Source organism: Filicampus tigris, chromosome 1 (genome assembly GCF_054856515.1).
Source record: "Filicampus tigris isolate MCC_2025a chromosome 1, RoL_Ftig_1.0, whole genome shotgun sequence".
Taxonomy (NCBI): Eukaryota; Metazoa; Chordata; class Actinopteri; order Syngnathiformes; family Syngnathidae; genus Filicampus; species Filicampus tigris.
In genome coordinates, this window is record NC_141217.1 from 24974093 (window position 1) to 24993608 (window position 19516).

Genomic DNA, 19516 nt, shown 5'->3' on the forward strand with positions numbered 1-19516 from the left:
AGAGACATTCTCAGTCTTTCTCTTGGCGTGAGGCCTTTGGATGATCTCACGGCCCCTCTGACCTTCAGGCCCAGGGGTGCTCCCTCCATATGCCTGACGGAAAACCGTTTAATGGCAGAACTTTTCCTCACACTGAAACCTTGTGTGGCTAAATATTTCTTCAGCAACAGCAGGTTTTCAACTGTAGATGGATGATATGACATATAATGATGGTTCACCACGGGGGGGTATTTATTTGTTTTCTCACTTGCCCTTGGCATGAACCACAGACGCCAGGAAACATCAGCAGCACCTTGGGTGTGTTGCTTTTCCCCATCTGTTCAGCATCAGTACTTTCCAAAATACAGATTTATGCTCAATTCCTACTGCTCACCTCATTGGTCTTGTTATTGTTTTTCTGGACTAGGATAGGATGACACAGAAGGGGCCAAAGGATTGAGACATGCCTTGCGATCCTTCATCTTCACAATTGTATGCTTACAGTTTTGTGGGAGCAGTTTTACGAAGGCACTGTTCTATTCCAGTATGACTATGTTCTCATGCAAAAAAGCAAAGTCCATCAAGGTGTGTTTGGATGAGTTTGGTGTGCAAGCACTTGAGAGCCCCAATCTAAACCCTACCAAGAAATATTCTGCCATTTACATTGACAACATTTGAACAGACACACTCTAAAATGTTGGCTAAAGTCTTGTGAAAGCTGTAAAGGTGAGGTTTTACTTTTTTTTTTCACTTCCCAAAGCTGTAATGACCAGATGTTCGAATGCTTTTGTGTCCAAAATGATTAACATTTCTGGGAGATCTCCTATATTTACTAGGACAGCTAAATCTCTGAGGTAGGGCTGGGCCGATAATTCCAGATTAATATATATCGCGATTGACACGTGATCGATACCAATAGAAAATGCCTTCGATAAAACGTTCGATAGGAAAAAAAAAAAAAGAATAACAAACCCGATCTCAGCATGGTGCGTCATGTAGGCAGCGCGCTTCCGCCTCCAAACATGTAGAAGAAGCGTTTAAACCAAAGAAGAAGCAGCTTTTAAACCAACAAGAAGAAGCTGGTAACTCAACGTAGCATGCTCGCGGGCTCGGCGGCCGTGCTTTATGCTTGCGGGCCCGGCGGCCGTGCGCCATAACTTTGCTCAAATAAAGAACCACTCGACTCAGTGCAACTCTTAAAATTAAATTATATTATGCATGAAAACCTTATTAAAAACCCGTGGATGTAGCCATGGTATTCAAGTAGAGGAGTTCTTGTCTTTGACATGCTAGCAGTAGTTAGCCTTATCCGACACGGGCATCGCACTAAAATCAAGTAAGTAATATATGAATGGACTATGGCAATAATGAGTCCGCTAAAAAGATAAATTAGTCCTAAGGCGGTTGGTCAACGATGATGTATGCACTGCAAGAGAGTATTTGTTCACTTACATTGGATGAACATTGAATGAAGGCTTATACATGTGTGTCAACAACTGCTTTGGGGTAGACCTAATGCAAATACGCATTTTCAATGCACTGATGGAAGACAAACTACACATTACACTACATAACGATGTACAAAAAACACTCAACTGTTTTTCAAAGAAAAGTTTTAAAACAAAATCAATAATTATCAATATTGACTGATATGAAATGCTTAGATTGTGACAGTTTTTCAAACATTTCTCAGTCCTTCTAAGAACATTATCTTTAAAATGGAGTTTATTTAATCGTTATATCGACCAGTTTATTTCACTCTTTCATAGTTACATTGACCTCTTATTAAAGGTTAAGTATTATGTTAAAATAAAATAAATTAAATGATTTTTTCTTCGGGTCATTATTTTCAATAGTTAAAAAAAAAAAATTCAATATATACCGATATCGACAAATATGAAACACTTATATCGTGATATACTTTTAAGTCATATCGCCCAGCCCTACTCTGAGGTCATAATTTCTGAAATCCTTATAGCCTGCCAAATTCTGGTCCGCGTTCCTACCCCCACCTATCTGAATTATTGCTTTTAAGGATTTGTTGGCTAACAGCAGTTTATGAATATATGTGACAAAAAAAGATGAGATGAATAACTTTACAAATTAACATAACTGAAATCGGCTTATAATGATATAATAATTCTGTCCTGTTCTTATTAATTTACTTTGATTGGCTTTGGAAATTAAATACATCGTAATTTACCTATATCTTTGTTCATTTATCAGTTTCGGTGTTTGGAGGAGTGACACCAACTAGGAAAGGTGCCAAAAGCAACGACGGGATAAGAATGTGCTGCGTTTGTTAACTGCAGTGGACCAAAGTTGAACTCTTGACGATTTATTGCCTCAACCCCTCCCTGATATCTTCTTTAACTCTAACCTCACCTTGGCATTTAGAGTCTTGAATATCCATTTTTTCAAAGTATTTCATCACACAAAATACACCACATTACAGTGGTGGATTTATCTTTGTTGTCAAAAATATTTAATAGTAAAAAAAAAATCAAAATTATGCAAATCTGAATCTGAATATATTTCGAGTAGGTTTCGAATCTGGCCCCGACCTTCCTGTGTGTAGTTTAGTTTGCATGTTTGTGCCTGCGTGGGTTTTCTCGGGTACACTGGTTTCCTCACACTCTCCAAAAACATACATGGTAGGTTAATTGATCACTCTGTATTGCCCCTAAGTGTGATTGTGAGCGTGTACGTGTGTGTGTGTGTGTGTGTGTGTTTGTGTCTGTGTGCCCTGCGATTGGCTGGGATCCAGTTCAGGGTGTACCCCGCCTACTGCCCAAAGACAGCTGGGATAGGCGATAGGCTCCAGCATGCCCGTGACGCTCGTGAGGATAAGTGGATCGGATAGTGGATGGGTGGATGGATGAAAAATGAATACTGAACAGTTTCTCTCTTGATCTTTTCCTAAATGTGCATATCGTCGCTTTTTTTCGTCGCGTTTTAATGTTTATGTTAATGGGGTTTCCACATTACAGACATGCCATTAACGTGAAAATTGAAAAATTGACAACATTGGACATACTTGTTTTCACAGGACGGCGACAATAGGCAAGTGGAGTACGTTCAAATAAAGTGAATCAAATGTTAGCAATTAACAAAAGGAATAATTCAAGCTCAGGGTTACATAATTGTGATTTTTCTCATTATTTGCTGATTGCACTGCGGTGACACTGTCGTCATAGTTTTTCATTCCTCATAGGGAAATTATCTTTGCGTTTTTACTGGTCCATAAAGAGGTCAGAGGTCAGGTTCAACTGCGGGACGCCTGCACACACAAGACCTTCTCTCCCCCCAAGGCAATGGCCTTGTACGCTGTCAGTGATAACAAATAACAACACTTGTTAATCAGAACCAGAGTCAGCAAGCCCCATCATCCCTTCCACTTGCAAATGTTAGGGCCATAACACTCCGCCCTCTTCCTCGATGACTCCAGCTTGTTTTCACATTCCAAGTATGTGGGTCCAGCTTTTATTAGCAGTGGAATTATAGCATAGGACCGAGGCATGTTGTTCATTGAGTGTTATGTGGCATTTCTATTGTATGTTTGTAGTGAAGATGAGAGGTTGTTTGTGGTACGACACATGGTGAGAAACAACCGCATCAGAAACATTGCAACCAACTTGAATTATGAAGAATGACATGCTTTTTAACTGAACTGCCAAGTCAACCAAATGTCATTTATTTTGCACCACAAAAAAATAGGAGCCTACATATGATGGTAATATTTATTAAATTAATGCCATATTACATGATTGTGATTTACATGCAGAGCAAAACAGTCAATGGTGGTTAAGCATATCACATTTTTTCACAGGAATTTTGTGGAACTATGTATGTATAAAAAGTGATATTCAGTGGGCATAGCCGATACCATGATTTGTATTGAGTTGCATCTGGATGATTGTATGCAGACTATTTGAGATCAAAATAATCATTTAGAGGACTTCCTCAATGGAGCATCATTAGATTGGGACAATATCGTTAAGATTTAGTTGGCATCCTCATGCACAGATCCAGGAAAAGCAAATACGGTTGGATTTAAGAGCTGCGAGGAAGAGGAGGAGGTGTGATAGGTTAAACACTTTGGATTTAGTCAATCTGATCTTAACATCAGCATGAACTTTAATAAGCGCTTTCATTTATATTAAAGATGCAAATGTAGCCTTTGCAAGGAGATTGATATGCATGAAGGAAAATCTGTGTGTGCACGTATGTGTGCGTGCGCGCGTGTGTGTCAGGGTCCTCTGTTCATTAGCCCAGTGTAATTGTGTTAGCAGTGTTGCTTGCAGGCCGGGAAGAAAATATCTGTGTTTAAAGGTCACATCAGAGTAGCTATGACATACGAATAGATGACACATGCATTCAAACCCGGAGACGTTGTGGCACATGCTCGTGCGCACACTGTCCCTCCCCGTGATGCACACGAAGACGGATTTGACCGAATTTGTGAGGGTGACTGTGTTGCCTCATCTTGCCTTAAGGTATGCATATTTATTTGTGTGCATGTGTAGGTGTGCGAGGGCCCGATTGTAGCGACACTGTTTAATCAAGTGTAATATGGTTTGGCATCTGTGTTAAGGCAGCTGAAAGAGCAGCTACATTATCTCCTGTGTGTGTGTGTCGACGTCATTGCCGTGCATGTGCTCAGCAGCATTTCGTTTTATAATCAGATGAATGCAGGATATGCTGAAGAAAGCTCTCTGTTGACATACAGGCTTTGAAGGGAGATTAGAAATAAATAGCAACATAAAGCACTGCAAAGGTACATAAATACCTAACCTTCAGTTAAAACTTCTGCCGCACTGGAGGCGTGCGAGCACCGAGCCACTTGTTTCTCATTGACAACGTAATTAAATAACATTCTGGTTTGTAAAACTGTTGACTTGATGCGGTAATAATCTGTGTCAACCTGTGCCTGTTGTTTTGGGTTAATGTAGGGTACTCATGATGAGGGCTGCTGACAATAGCTCCTATTATTTTATTGTTACAAATGATTGTGTCAATACTGCGATCCGTTATTCATCGTTTCCTCACAGGGAAATTAACTTTTCCGGTCAGAGTTTATGGTCAGCTACAGAGTAGGTGCTGGAGGAAGTTCAATTTCCTGCTTCAATAGAGTTCTTTGTGGCTGATAATTCATGATCTAAACAATATATGGGGATAGGAAACATCAGTCCATCCATTTTCTGTAGTGCTTGTCTTCATTTTGGTTGCATTTGAGCTGGAGCCTCTCCCGGACGGATTTGGGTGAGAGGCGCATCTAAACAAATAACTACTCACATTCAAATTTACATTTATGGGGAATTTACGAGTCATTAGTGAACCTTACATGCATGTTTTTGGAATGTGTGAAGCCAGAGTGCCTGCAGAAAGTGCACACATGCACGAAGAGAACAAGCAAACTCCTCGCAGGAATGTCGGAGCTGAGATCTGAAGCCCAAACGGCAGAACTGTGAGGGAGACATGCTGACCACTTGTCACATGAGTGTAACGTGGTACCGGCTAAGTCCGTTCTCGACGATGTTTGGCTGACTCGGAGGGACTGCCACCACGTGGGTCGTTTATATATGCAGACGGGAACTCTGTGACGGTTAGGCGATGACCAGCTCTGCAGATGGTTATTTCTGTTCATTCCATATTCCACAAACACAGTATTAATCAGAATACCGTGTTTAGACTGTAGTAGGTGCGCATTACACATAATTGTGGAGAACATTTTTTACTTTGATTACCCTTTAATCTTTTGGTGATATTGGGTTCTTTTAATGACTGTTTTTCAATGCCATCCAAGCAAGACTTCTGAGGGAGCTGAGGTCAAAGTGAGGTCAAGAATGTGTTTTTCAGTTTTTTTTAATAGCTTTATAACAATAGCGACAATAAGTCTCCTGGAGAGCTGATCACTAAATAGCTGTGCTACTTGTCTCTTCTTATGTAGTACATATCAGTACATCATCCATTTCATATCTGCGAGATTTTTATTGCTATTTATATCACAATATAACTTGTCCTCATCCTGCTCACGTGATTTAATCTGATGTCGTAAAATGAGAAAGCTATTGGTCGTTAAAAGCGGCTCGGCTCCAATGTCTTGCAGACCAGCCGTTGCCAAATTAGTGTGTTTACGTCTTCGCCCTCCTAATGGTGGCTGAACATTTGTACTGACAGCTCACTTTACAGCCAGCGCCGCCGCCACAATAAAACAGGCTTCTAACACAACTCCACTATAAAGATGGATGGGATACATCTCTAATGCCTTCACATAGCAGGCACTTGATTTTTGCACCATTTGGGAATTTTATTCAGCACTTGTGTCATTGTGTGGTCTTTTTTCTTTTGTTTTGTTTGCATTTACAAACATACAAACCCAAAGCAGAGGTTTTCTTCATGCTGACCTGAAATAATGGAGTGTGCCATTCCTTTCCCACCCCACATGATCATCCCCCTACCACCAATGCCCTCGCCATCTCCCCACTACCCCAGCCTTCATTATTCACTCCCTCTCGTTTTCTTAAACTGCGAAATTGCTGTTCTGTGGTTGGGAGCCAGCTTCGATTATCCACGCTAAATTCCCTGATAAAGAAGTGTGGTTTTGGCCTATTCAAGCACTTAAAGCCCCGCTAAATGGCTTTAGCTCCAGGGACCCTGCTTTGGAGACTCTACACACACACACGCACGCACGCACGCACACTCTTATGAGTATGGTTATGCACACATAGACGCACACAAACTCTTTCCCATACTCCTCGTGGGAGCTATTCCTGTTTTTATGTTTTTTCAGCACGTATTTAATATACAGAACTGTTCGTTTTACATGTGCAATGTGTCTAAAAAAGCAGCAGCAACAACAAAATTATTTCATTTTGTCTCAGGACTCCCTACAGCGGTGATGTGTTATTTACCTTTAAACCACTATCAAAGGTGCACATGGACAGCAGTAAGTGTTCAGGATTTTAAGCCCACTTGAAAGAAGAGCACAGGCCCAAATATCAAGCCCGTCCCTTGTTATTTGGAAAACGCATTTTTTTAAGAAACAAGTGGATGGGAAGCACTCTGTAGTACCAGTCGGTGGTTATAAACGTTTGTTTCAACAAAGGGGCAGAAGTACTACCATGGACAAAGTTGCTATTGACATTTAGATTAAGGACGCAAACAACACCATCAGCCACTCAACATCATGCACAACTCGGGAATTTAAAGTCATTAGATTGTTTGCTTTAGTGCTGCTATAATGACTGTATGCAGTTTATTGAAGAATGATTTATACCCTGGCCATATTTTTCGATAAAAGAGCTGGAAATCATCAAGAAAGTAGCAAAGGACCTGACAAAGAAGGCTGTGTCAAAATTATTTCTACTTTTTCTCAAGCCAGTCATAATATCCTGTTTTGTAAATGTGTAACTAGTTTTACCGATGTCAAGATCTCACGCATGGCCATATTGAAGGTTGATGCATCGTTTTGTTCCAGTGCTTACGTGTTTGGGATGAATACCTTTATTGCAAAACAAGAAACATAATCAACCCTTTATCTTCCATCAAACAACTCCAAACTTCTACAATATAATATCAGTTGGAGCAGTTCTTAAACGACTTTCATTGTATAACATGACAAAAACCTGAAAACTTAAAAAAATATACATCGTACTCACCAGAGCTGCTGATTATTTATAGATAAAATCCACCTTATTTCTTTGCTCCTGCCTTGAAGCAAGCTGTCTTCTATGGAAGTACCAAATAAATCCTTTTCTGGGTTGAAACAATTAGCCAATGCTAATAATGTGTCTGTGTCATGAGGCAGCACTCTTGGGTCTGCAGATTTCATTGACATGGCAACAAGCTGAAACCTGATTGGACAAATAAAGATCTACATGAATAGAAGCTGGGCAGACAAGAAAATAACTAGGAAATGAGGATAATAGACTGCTGAAAATATATTCAATTTCATTGAAATTGTTAATGTAGATATCACTGTGCTTGTGATAGTGTTTAGACTAGCAGAGAAGGCCTTTTACAGGCACCACTACATTTCACCATTTACTTGCATCAATTTTGATTTCGAAAAAGCCTTTTTGCAACATACTTTACAAACATAGTAAGTATAGTCGAACACAAACTTGCATTAAATTTGGTTTGGGCTATGGAGAGATAGGGTTATCGTAATTCTAAAAACAATAATTTTTCAAGTAAGCACAAAAAAATGGTGGGCTCTTTGAAAATGACTGTGATGTTTTTTTTTGTTTTTTTTACTGGTCAACATTCAAGTATTGTAATATTTCTTCATGTCCACGCATCAAGTGGCAAATGTCCCGCCTTTCATTAAGTGATGATGATAGTAGCATAGCTACGTAAGTAGTGTAGGTCGGTAGATAGCTTAGAAAGCTTAGTGTTCTTAAAGTGAAACCTTGGACATTGAAAGACTCCAAAATACTAAAAACTGCCGAAAGTAGACTATGCTAAAACTCTACTTCACTTGTCGACAGCTCTTGCACGTATAATTGCTGTTCGTGTGAGCTAGTCTTCACGGTGCGTGAACATAAGCATAATATCTGTCAGGAATCAACTGTATCTGTAAACTCCTTAAATCCCTGTGCTGATGGAGGTCTTGGCGATGGAATGAGCATATTGTTGAGGAGACTCGCTCAGATTACAAATGATTAGGGATCAACTACACAGCTCTCTGTGAATTAACGATGAGTGCACCTGTCGTCATGGGTGTAAGTGAACATTTTTATGGGTCTGGGAATGTTATGACGACTTACTCAGTGTAGGTATACAGTAACTTACAGTATACAGTATGTACTGTAAGCCTCTAAAGCACAGGTGTCAAACTCAAGGCCACGGAGGCTCGATCCGGCCCTACATTTAATTTAACATGGCCAGCAAAAGCTTTCCACAGTTTTTCCTTAACTTCTCTTCTAAACTACATATCATATACATGTCAAATGCAAGGCCAATTATGTAATATGATGGGGCGATAATTCTGGTTCTTACCAGAGCTGGGCAGTCTGTCTATTCGACAGACCGGTCCGTCTATCCGCCTATGATGGACGCCCATTTTGTATGTGATAAATGATAGACAGGAAACTTAAAAAAAATAGACGGACAAAGCATAGGCAGAAGTGCATTTTTTCCTTCTACTGTATGTAATCGTCTATCGTCCATGGCCGTGGTGAGGCTTCCATTTCCCGTTGGCCGTGGTGAGGCTCATTGACAGCTTCTGTGTTTTAAAAGGAGACGTGTTTAGTCCGGCCGCGCTGAGGCTTAGTCGACGGAAACGCTAAAGGAAGCCTGTTTAAAATGATAGTCGGATCGACCTATAGGCCATTACTATTTGGTCCGGCTTGACAAAAAGGCGAATAGACGGACGGCGGAAGGGCTGCCGACGGAAGGCAATAAATGGACTGGCAAATTTGAGTAAAATGCCCAGCTCTGGTTGTTACACAGATTATAGTCAGTAAGAGACAAAAAGTGTAAATTCCACATTCTCAAGCCTTGTCCGTAAACAAACACAGGCTAGGCCTTGGCTAGGGAAAATACCGTAATGGCTTTTTCATTTAAAATTAAATTACCTCTAATAGAAGGCATTTTTTCGTTGTTGTTTTTCACATTTTGGCCTGCTGTTACACTCCTAGCAATTATGCATTTTCACTCTTATAACAGATCCCCTGAGGACAACCATAACTAGGATGTGACCATGATGAAAACAAGTTTGACAGCCCTGTCATCACTTTTTCTCTTTTTGCCTACACACTGAGTTGCAACGAAAGTGGAGGCGTGTTTACAATAAATGTAAAAAGTTAAAAGCTGTGTGTTTGTGGGTCATAATGTTAAACCACTGGTGAATTTGCTTGCTCGTATGGTCCTGCAGCTGTCCAGAGGGTCAATGTGTCACTGGTGGAATGTTACCGTAAATGCACCGCTGTGTCGCAGCCGCATGGTCCACCGGCCCACGCCGACTCACACAGTCTATACCACATTCCCTTTATTACATAAGACAATGGCAGAGTTTGTTTTGTCCACAATTTTTTGTGGATGTAATGACAAAATTGCTTTGTAGCTTCACTATCATCGCAGGGTAAATTCCCATCAATTGGGTCTTAGTCCAGATACTTCATTCTGATTATGTTTGTGATACAGATCTTAACTTTTCCTCCATACTATGTACTGTATATTGATGAAATTTGGTGTTTCTTTGGTATGACTCAAAGATGATTGATTCACTTTTTGGACAGTTCTATTTCTCGAATCCTTACACTGATCCGAATTAGCATTTCTTTTTTTGTCCCAGGAAAAGGTCTGCATTCTCCTGAGTGCCAGTGCAATTTACTAAGCTTTCTTCCTAAGTGATGAAATTATGAGACAACGTAATTTCATCAGTTTTGAGACAACATAATTTCATCAGTCTCGGAGATTTTTGCATTAAGGAAGATCATGAAACAGCCATCATCATTTCTGCTGAAACAAGGAAAGACGTTTTGAAAGAAGATACATAACATTAAGGCAAATGTGACCCAGATCAGATTTTTTTGCCCATATGCGACCTGTATCAATTTTTTTTTTTTCATTTTGAACGACTTATTTCCGATTTTTTCAAATGCCACCTGGATCACTTTCATATGTGGTCCTAGATCAGATACTTATCTGATTTTGTGCAGTCTGAATGGCCAGGCCGCATACATCCGACAATGACGTCAGCCTCCACCCAAAATGCACTCCGTGTGGGCGGAGAGAGAGAGCTGGGAGCTGGGGGATGGAATCTTCAAAGCTGTTTTGAGTAACAGTGTCGACTTTATATTTGACGAATGACTATTGAAACATGAAGCATAAAGTGGACATTTATGGTGATTGTAGTAATTCAACCACGTAGATTGCTTAATGTTTTCGTGCGGTAGTGACCTAACATCATCCTTTTTTTTTCTTTTCTTCCTTTTTGATTTTTTTTATGATGGTGGTTCACATGGTCACACAAGAAAGTGGCAAAAATGAAGTGGAAGTGAAAAACCGAATTTTAAAAACAAGATATGGGGATACGTCACTGATGGTGTAGTGGTACACACGCCTGAGTTGTGTGCGGGCAGCGCGGGATCGGTTCCCGCTCAGTGACGGTGTCTGTGTGTGCCCTGCGACTGGCTGGCGACCAGTTCGGGGTGTAGTCTGCCTTTCGCCCATTGTCAGCTGGGATAGGCTCCAGCACCTGCCTGTGACCCTGTACAGGATAAGCGGTTGGGAAGATGACACATGATATGGGGATACGCGTCATTGAACTGCGACAATGCATCATCAAACTGCGACCACTATCCCCGCCCCCTTCTTTTCCCCTCGGTCATTCCAGGGAAGTATGCGTATTTGGCATGCACATGGAAACGCAAGTGGCATTGTTTAGAGAACTATCCACTCTGGGGACCGGTTATGAAAGTTACTGGTTTCAGGCTCCTAAACTCCCCCTACGCGTGGACGAAATGCCCAAACGGTAAATAACTTGGGCGGGCACAGTGAAACGCGTTTCAGTGTAAACGGGGCCTATACCTCTACTTAAAAAATGTATATATGGCTAAATAATTTCATTGAGTGCAACCACTTGACATAATAAAATTGGATAAATTCAACACACCATTTTTTTTTACTGTACAAAATGGTTAACCCCTTAATCATGCACTATATAGGGAATAGTGTGCACATTCGGACACAGACTATGTTTGCGTCTCCCCTGTGCTGAAATTAAAGGGAATGGCGGGAGCCACTTCCATTGGCCTGGAAGCAAGTTGACTGTGCTCACTCCCATAATGGCGCACATGTCCGTTTGTACCTGTGCGTGTCTACGAAAATACTAAAAGAAAGAAAACTCCATTCTTGCATACAGTGAGACCATGCTTTGCGCTAGACTTGTGCTGGGCATGAAAATAGGGGCCATTGTGTGTTTATAGAGTGGGGCTGGATTATCAATTTAATAACATTTCATTAGCAATATTAACTGAGTATATCAAAGATGTCATTTTTTTCTTTTTCTTTAAAGTTCTGGTTTGGGAGATCCAAGCATTCCTCCCGGCAGTCATTATTAGTGTTATCAGTCACATAGCTGATTTTGATGTCCGCTGTCAACTTTTCTAATCAATGTAGCTGGTTCAGGCTTCATTCCTGGTCAAGTCCCCAATGCTCTTGTGACTGTCTTCTGACAAGCCCGAGGTTTAGTGTGCATTTCCACTTAAGTGAGCTGGGACAAGATCCCGCTCCCTCAATGACTCTCAACAGGATAAACAGTGGAGAAAATGGATGGCTGTAGACTGAAAAAAATGTTGTGTATCATTTACTCAATTTTATTTGGTCAAGTGGTTGCACAAAATAAAATCGTCAGAATCCGGATAGATTTTTTAAGCAGACTATACTTCTGCATTAAAAATCTATCTGATTTTTTTGATAGATTTTTTAAGCATACTATACATGTACCGTACTTTAAAAATCTATCGAGATACAAATGATTTTAATTTGTGTGACCACTTGACGAAATAAAATTGGGTAAATTCAGCCATCATTTTTTCAGTGTACAGACAGGTGCATTATTTTTTAACAATACCCACATTTTCATGGGAACAGACTTGATCATCAAATGATCTTTATGTATAGACCATAAGCAGAATGACATAAAATATCAAGGTAACGTGTGCATTGGGAACTGAGGCCCCTCCTTTATGTAGCATGCATTCATAGCTGGCAATACAAGAATATTTCATCAGAAGAGGGTGTTGCATTGTTTTACAGCGGTTCGGTTGGTAAAACATATTTTTGCCTCTTCTATGACCATAAAAATAGCAGCTTGACTGTTAAGTGCAGGATAAGGTCACTGGCGATATAGTGGTTCACTCATCTGACTTCCAGTCAAGCAGCATGATCCGCTTTCCACTCAGTGATGGTGTGAATGTCATTGTTAATGGTTGTCTGTCTCTATATGTTCCTTGTGATAGACTGACCACCTGTCTAATGCGTATTCCACAATTTGCTCCACAGTCAGCTACTGTAGGTAAGACTTCTCTTCCCATGTGACCCTGAACAGTATAAGTGATACAGAAAATGGATGGATGGATCGGGAGTACATTTAACCACGTTGGACACATGTTGAAATTACGTTACTTGTTTTTGCTGGCAGCTTGTGTGACTGTGGATCTATTCAACAAATTCCCCATCCATTCCCTCTCTCATCAGAGAGCCAAAAGCGGAGGCTGTGAGTCGACTCCATCCAGCCGTATTAGCAGCTAGTCAAAACGCCTTTTCAAAAATGGATTCCAAATAAAAATCTCCTCACGTTCAAGTGTCTGTACGCATCCTGTGCCTGCTCGTGTATCCTCTTCATTATCCTCATCTGACCTGTACTGTGACTTTAACTTTGATACCATCTGTTGTAAGGTGCGTGGTGTTAAATAAGATAGATTAGACTCATATTGAGTGCATATGCCATTTTTTTACTGCATTAAAGTGAGAAGCTGTGAAAGTACTCCATGATGCATAAAATGAACAAAGACCGTTTCAAAGCAGAAGCACCAAGCAAGCATTGAGCCCCTCTTCTGTCTTTCGTGTCAACTATTTCTCATGCTGCTGATCATGTGTTGTGAGCTTAAGTGTACCTTCTTGTGATTCACATTCCGAATGACCCAAAACAGCAGTTGCTAAGAGGCAAATATAGTTCAATCCGAGTAGGAATTCCACATTTAAGCCACGACAAAATGAAAAAATACCAATCCATCGTCATTCATGCAGCTAATTTAACCACATACTTCAGTTCCAACTCTTGTTTCCATGTTTGCACTTGGTCAAGAGAAAGTCAAAAGGTTTGTAAATGTAAACAATTATGCATCGTGTGAAATTTTTACTTTAGAGTTTATGTTTAAAATGTCTTTGTGTTGATCAATGTCTATCGATGGACTGATACTAATATATGTGTGGTTGCATAGTAAACAATTGGAGTGTAACAAACCTAATTTCAACTGGAAAATTGTTTTTTATCTGACAAACCACATTGTATTCATTACCTGTTAAAATGGTTGCACCCATGAATCGTATCACAGCCCATGTATTGAGATACATATCGAATTACCTTTTTCTGAGAGATGTACACCAGATGCAAATCATGGATGATGCTGATGATTTGTTGTTTTATTTGAATTTAATCAACGAGGGTAGTTTGAGATTTGGAGAGATTTGACATGTTGGTGCATAATAATTAACATGACAAAAGCTACAGCCGTACCATATCGAGTCGAATCGTAATCCCATTGAATCGAACCGAATCAAATACATTTCAAAATCGTTACATCCTTCAATGTATCGAAAATCATATAGAATCATCCCATGTGGAGAGATGCATACCTCAAGTAAACAAGATTAGATGGAGGCAAGATGTGCACCAGCATGTTCAAAGTGATTGTTGTAGGCAAGGGATGTGAGTTTCATGCTCAAGAAGTGCTGTGTATAAATTAGTCTGTTTGGCTAAGGTCAGAGATTCGTTGTCAGCTATTAACCAACAATCAACAGACTTCAAGTGTTCCACAGCTTTATTGACTGTCAGGCTAGCTGCAACATGTCCTCACATGCACAGAAAGAATATTTCAAGGTTCAAGATCACAAAAAATTTGATTGATAATGACTTTAAGAAACTCTTCTATGATAACTTCAGCTCCAAGGAAAAATCAAAGAAGGATTTGTTTTTCTTTCCTCCATTTTGGAGCCAAACTCAGAACTCGTTATACATTACGTTAATTCTCTCACCTGGAATTTCATTCAGTTTTGCACGACAATTTTTTGTTCAAATTGTAAGATTCACACTAAAAGGGATAACCCAACATGAGGGGGTATACTAATATTGTCATTTATAAAGTAGGTGATCGGGAGTTGCCATGGCTACTATTCTATTCTCCTTGTTACAAGACAGTGGCAATCCAGTGTACCATTAAAGAGGAAAGTCAACCCAAACACATTTTTTTCCACTATATGTTCTATCCAGGCCCACTAGTTGAAACAAGGCATTCTGATTAATATTATGTTTGTGTAATATGAGAAATACACATGTTTTTAGCTAGCTCAGTAGGCTCAGCTATTTTCTGAAGATGAGCCATGCATGGTCATTATCCGACCCCTGAGCATCTGTGATGTAATTTTCAGTCGACAGAAGTGACAAAATGGCCGCCCCCTGAGATGGCTAAAAGCGGGTGGATTTTGCTGCTTAACTAATTTTCCACAAACGCAATATTAATAAGAATGTTTCAGCTAGTGGGCCTGCATAGAACATATTCTGGAAAAAACATGTTTGGGTTGACTTTCATTTAAAATGATTTTAAAGCTACTGAAATGATGCTGGACTGTTTTAAACTATTCATATTAAGAGCCAAGACAATTTTTGTAATTGCTAAATAATATATGGGATTAAATTACATAGGCACGCACACACTCTATAAAGAAATATGCCTCTTTATTATTGATATAAATGAATTCATGCAATTGTTGTCCCCTATCTGGAGCTTGTCCCATTTTCTCTGCAACAGTCTTTATATAAGTACCGGTACATCTGTAAAGTCTGTCAACTTTTCTATTTGGTCTAATTTAGTCATTAAAGAACAACTTTTAAATTAAAAACTTGTTTTGTTCCACTTCATAGACATTTCAGTGTTCTCTTCATCTTCTTGTCCCAGTTTTGTCAAACGATTCTTCACATCATCTTCTGCACGTGCGCTCCGTTTTCACTTATTTATAGAATTTGTCAAGTACAAGATGATGAAAATAGCTGTCCTTTCGAATAATTTTTGAAACTATCCATTCCCTCGTGTTCAGTTTATGTGAATGCGCAAAGCCATGTGGGCAATTGTCACGCGTGAGTGAGTGAGTGAGTGAGTGAGTGAGTGTGTGTGTGTGTGTGTGTGGGTGTGCGTATGCGTGGGGGTGCATGCACGTGTGTGTGGGCCGTATTGTAATGTCCCATGTGCATATGATTGAGTTGGTTTGTGTCAGAGGACCGTGGAGTCAGTGGGATCAGTGCGTGATAGTGAAAAGATGCTCCCAACCACATACTGTAAGTATGTGTAGTCTGCTCACATTTTGTCTGGGTGTGTGTCAGGGTCTCTAAACAAGGTCTGTATTGTCCTGATAGGCTTGGCAACAGCGTGGTGATCTGGACCGCTGTAATCATGACTGGGCCCGGGATGAAAGAAACTATTGACAGACTGAAGTGTCTGAAGGGAAGAGAGAGAGAGGAATGTGTTGAATTAGAGAATGGGAAACAGCGAGTGAGAATAGAGATGTTCGACTTGAGAAGCGCTTGCACACTTTACGAAATTAACTGTGGGTAGCAGGTTCGAGATGATTTTCAGCCACGTTTCCATCAAGCGATATACAGTACAGGTCTCTTTAGCCCAGCATGGTACAGTTTGGAATGATACAACCTGATTTGGTAGCATTAGCTTCTTAAATTGTTTGACATTACAGCAACCTGACAGTGTAATTAATGAGTTTAACAACAGGGTCATAAATCACTTGATTAGTCATCTCCCCGGTATAATTGAAATAAGATTATTTTTTGTTGTTCCCATTCCAGTTTCAGAGATTGTTTTTACATGTCTGGTGCAATCTGTATGCCTCTGCACACGCCAGGTCATTTTATATAAACACAGCCAATCACACGGTAAGAAATTTAACAACAGTGTAAACAGTTAGACACCCCGTAAATATGCAGATTTCAAGATAATTAAATTGAAGGAGGTGAGGAGTTTATTGTCCCATTGCAGTGGGGGAAAAGCTGTTGTTAAAGCAGGCTGTCCCTGTGAAGGGAGCTATGTAGGCAGCAGTTGAAAGATATGCTGATCTGGGTGGGTGGAGTCTGAAGTCATTTCTTTCGTTTTTTTGTTTTTTTTGTATAGACTTAGTTCATTGATGCAATGTTTTTTTGAGGATCGGGTGATGAGTCGGTGGTCGTTTTTGTGCATGGTGGTAAAAACTTTTATACCAAATGGTTATGGGGCTCGTGATAGTGCTTTCTATAATGTACAGAGGAGATGCAGTTTTATATAGAATAGTTTGAGTTGAGTGTCCTTTTCCAGCACAAGAAAATGAATGGATGAATTGAATATCCATTCCTTTTGAGATATAACTATTCTCTGTCAATCGATCAATAGATGCCAATGTCTCGAATGACTTCCCCACAAATAACCTCACATAACCACAACATACTTTGATTGGCACTCAAACGGAAGAAAAATGAAGAGAATTCTATGGTATGGATTGTTTTGTTGCAAAAGTGGGGTTACTTTGGGTCAAAACTAGGTTTTATAAAGCAGGGTTATTCATTATGTTGTTTTCTTTGATGCCAAAAAAATGTATCAGTTTATTTTGAGTTGTATGAGAAGTGCGTCTCATGATATTCTTTGACAAAAGTTGTGCTTATTTTTTTTCTCAGAGCTGGAGGCGGTCAAAATGGAAGAACAGGCCATGAAGTTGTAAAAACAAGAGCCACAAAAGAAGAAGAGCAGGTCAGCTCCAGTTCTAAGACGCCTGGGAGCAGATTAAACACCTGAAAGAGGCCAGACGAGACTCTAAAGCCCCGTTTCCCATTACAGTCATGCCCTCAGCTCACATCGCGCCCATTTTCTTCCTGCTCCTCCCCCTGTCCATGACCTCCTCCTCTTCGCCCTTATCCCATCTCCTGTCCTTCTCCCCACCAGAAGGGGGGCTTACACATTTGGTGGTCCATAATAAATCAGGGGAGATTTACCTGGGCGCTGTCAACTGGATCTACAAACTGTCGAGCAACCTCACCAAGCTACGAAGCCACGTGACTGGTCCTGTGACGGACAATCCTCGCTGTTACCCTCCGCCAGGTGTCCAGTCGTGCCCCCATGAGCTCGTGCAGACTCCCAATATCAATAAACTTCTGCTGCTTGATGATGCCCACAACCGCTTAATTGCCTGCGGGAGTACTTCCCAGGGAATTTGCCAGTTCCTTCGTCTGGATGATTTGTTCAAACTCGGCGAGCCCCACCACCGTAAGGAGCATTATCTATCCAGTGTTGCTGAGGCAAGCACCATGTCGGGGGTGGTGATCTCCCCGGATGCTTTTGGCGGGGGCGGGAAACTTTTTGTCGGCACTCCCATTGATGGAAAGTCGGAGTACTTTCCAACACTGTCCAGCCGCAAATTAATGTCCAACGAGGAGAATGCGGACATGTTCAGCTTTGTCTACCAGGATGAGTTTGTATCGTCGCAGCTGAAGATTCCATCAGACACGCTCTCCAAATTCCCGGCCTTTGACATCTACTACATCTACGGCTTCAACAGTGAGCAGTTTGTCTATTATCTCACTCTACAGCTTGACACCAAACTCACTTCACCTGATGCCGGCAGCGAGCAGTTTTTCACCTCGAAGATTGTACGGCTTTGCGTGGACGATCCCAAGTTCTACTCCTACATTGAGTTCCCCGTCGGCTGCACCAAGGATGGAGTGGAGTATCGCTTGATCCAGGATGCTTATTTGGCTCGACCGGGGTCCCGTTTGGCTCAGTCGCTTGGTATTCAAGAGCATGAGGAGGTTCTTTTTGCTGTATTTGCCCAGGGCCAAAAGAACAGGGCCAAGCCACCCAAGGAGACAGCTTTGTGTCTGTTCACAATGAGACAGATAAAGGAGAAGATTAAAATAAGGATTCAGTCGTGCTACAGTGGAGTGGGCATACTCTCCCTGCCCTGGTTGCTCAACAAGGAGCTGTCCTGCATCAACTCGGTAAGTGTGTGATCAGCGACTCGTTTGCAGCTGCGTCCACATGTGTCTGTTTGATCATGCCGTTTCTTAGTTCCTGTGTCAGCTCAGTAGAGGTCGTACAACACCACTGAAGTGGTCACGGTTCTAAGCATGGTGTTTGAAATACTGTTTTAATGTCTTCATGCACTTCAAGTGAAAGATAAATCATAGAAACCTTCAGGATTTGCATAAAGTAGATATAACAAGATAGAACCTGTTCGAATGACATTTCTTTTATATTTATATTACAAAAAGTTAGACCAAGATAGATCAAAACGTTTTCCACCATTTATGCGAACTATAACCTGCACAGCTCAATGAAAATACAGGTTTGAACTCTTGGCCATAATTGCAGAAGTTATCACAAATACGACACTGCTCTTCATTAAAAATGTAGTAAAGACATGATTACGCTGCCAGGCGCTAGACCGCAACGGCACACAAATTAGATAATTTCCCACGGCACCCCTGACAATATCTCGTGGCACACTGGTCGCGGGGAGTTGCTGGAGCCTATCCCAGCCGACAATGGGCGAAAGGCAAACTACACCCTGAACTGGTCGCCAGCCAGTCGCAGGGCACACACAAACACTGTTACAGTACTGAGCGGCAACCGATCCCACGCTGCCCGCACACAACTCAGGCGTGTGTACCACTATACCATCAGCGACCTAACTAGAAACACATTGTTCCTAAATTGTGTTGGATAAACACACAAACTGAAAAGAGTTTAACCAAAATCCCGACCCCAAACAA

At 40.9% G+C, this 19516-nt stretch overlaps 1 protein-coding gene across 2 annotated transcripts in view; it reads left to right on the forward strand.

The window, feature by feature from the left end:
* Nucleotides 1-19516, forward strand: part of LOC147153372 (plexin-A1-like) — a 208683-nt gene that overhangs the window by 15980 nt on the left and 173187 nt on the right. For both annotated transcript variants that reach the window (XM_086028906.1, XM_086028914.1), the window contains exon 2: nt 17426-18742. In XM_086028906.1, the coding sequence (XP_085885032.1) occupies nt 17588-18742 (1155 nt within the window). In that variant the 5' untranslated portion in view covers nt 17426-17587. The remainder of the gene's footprint in view (nt 1-17425; nt 18743-19516) is intronic.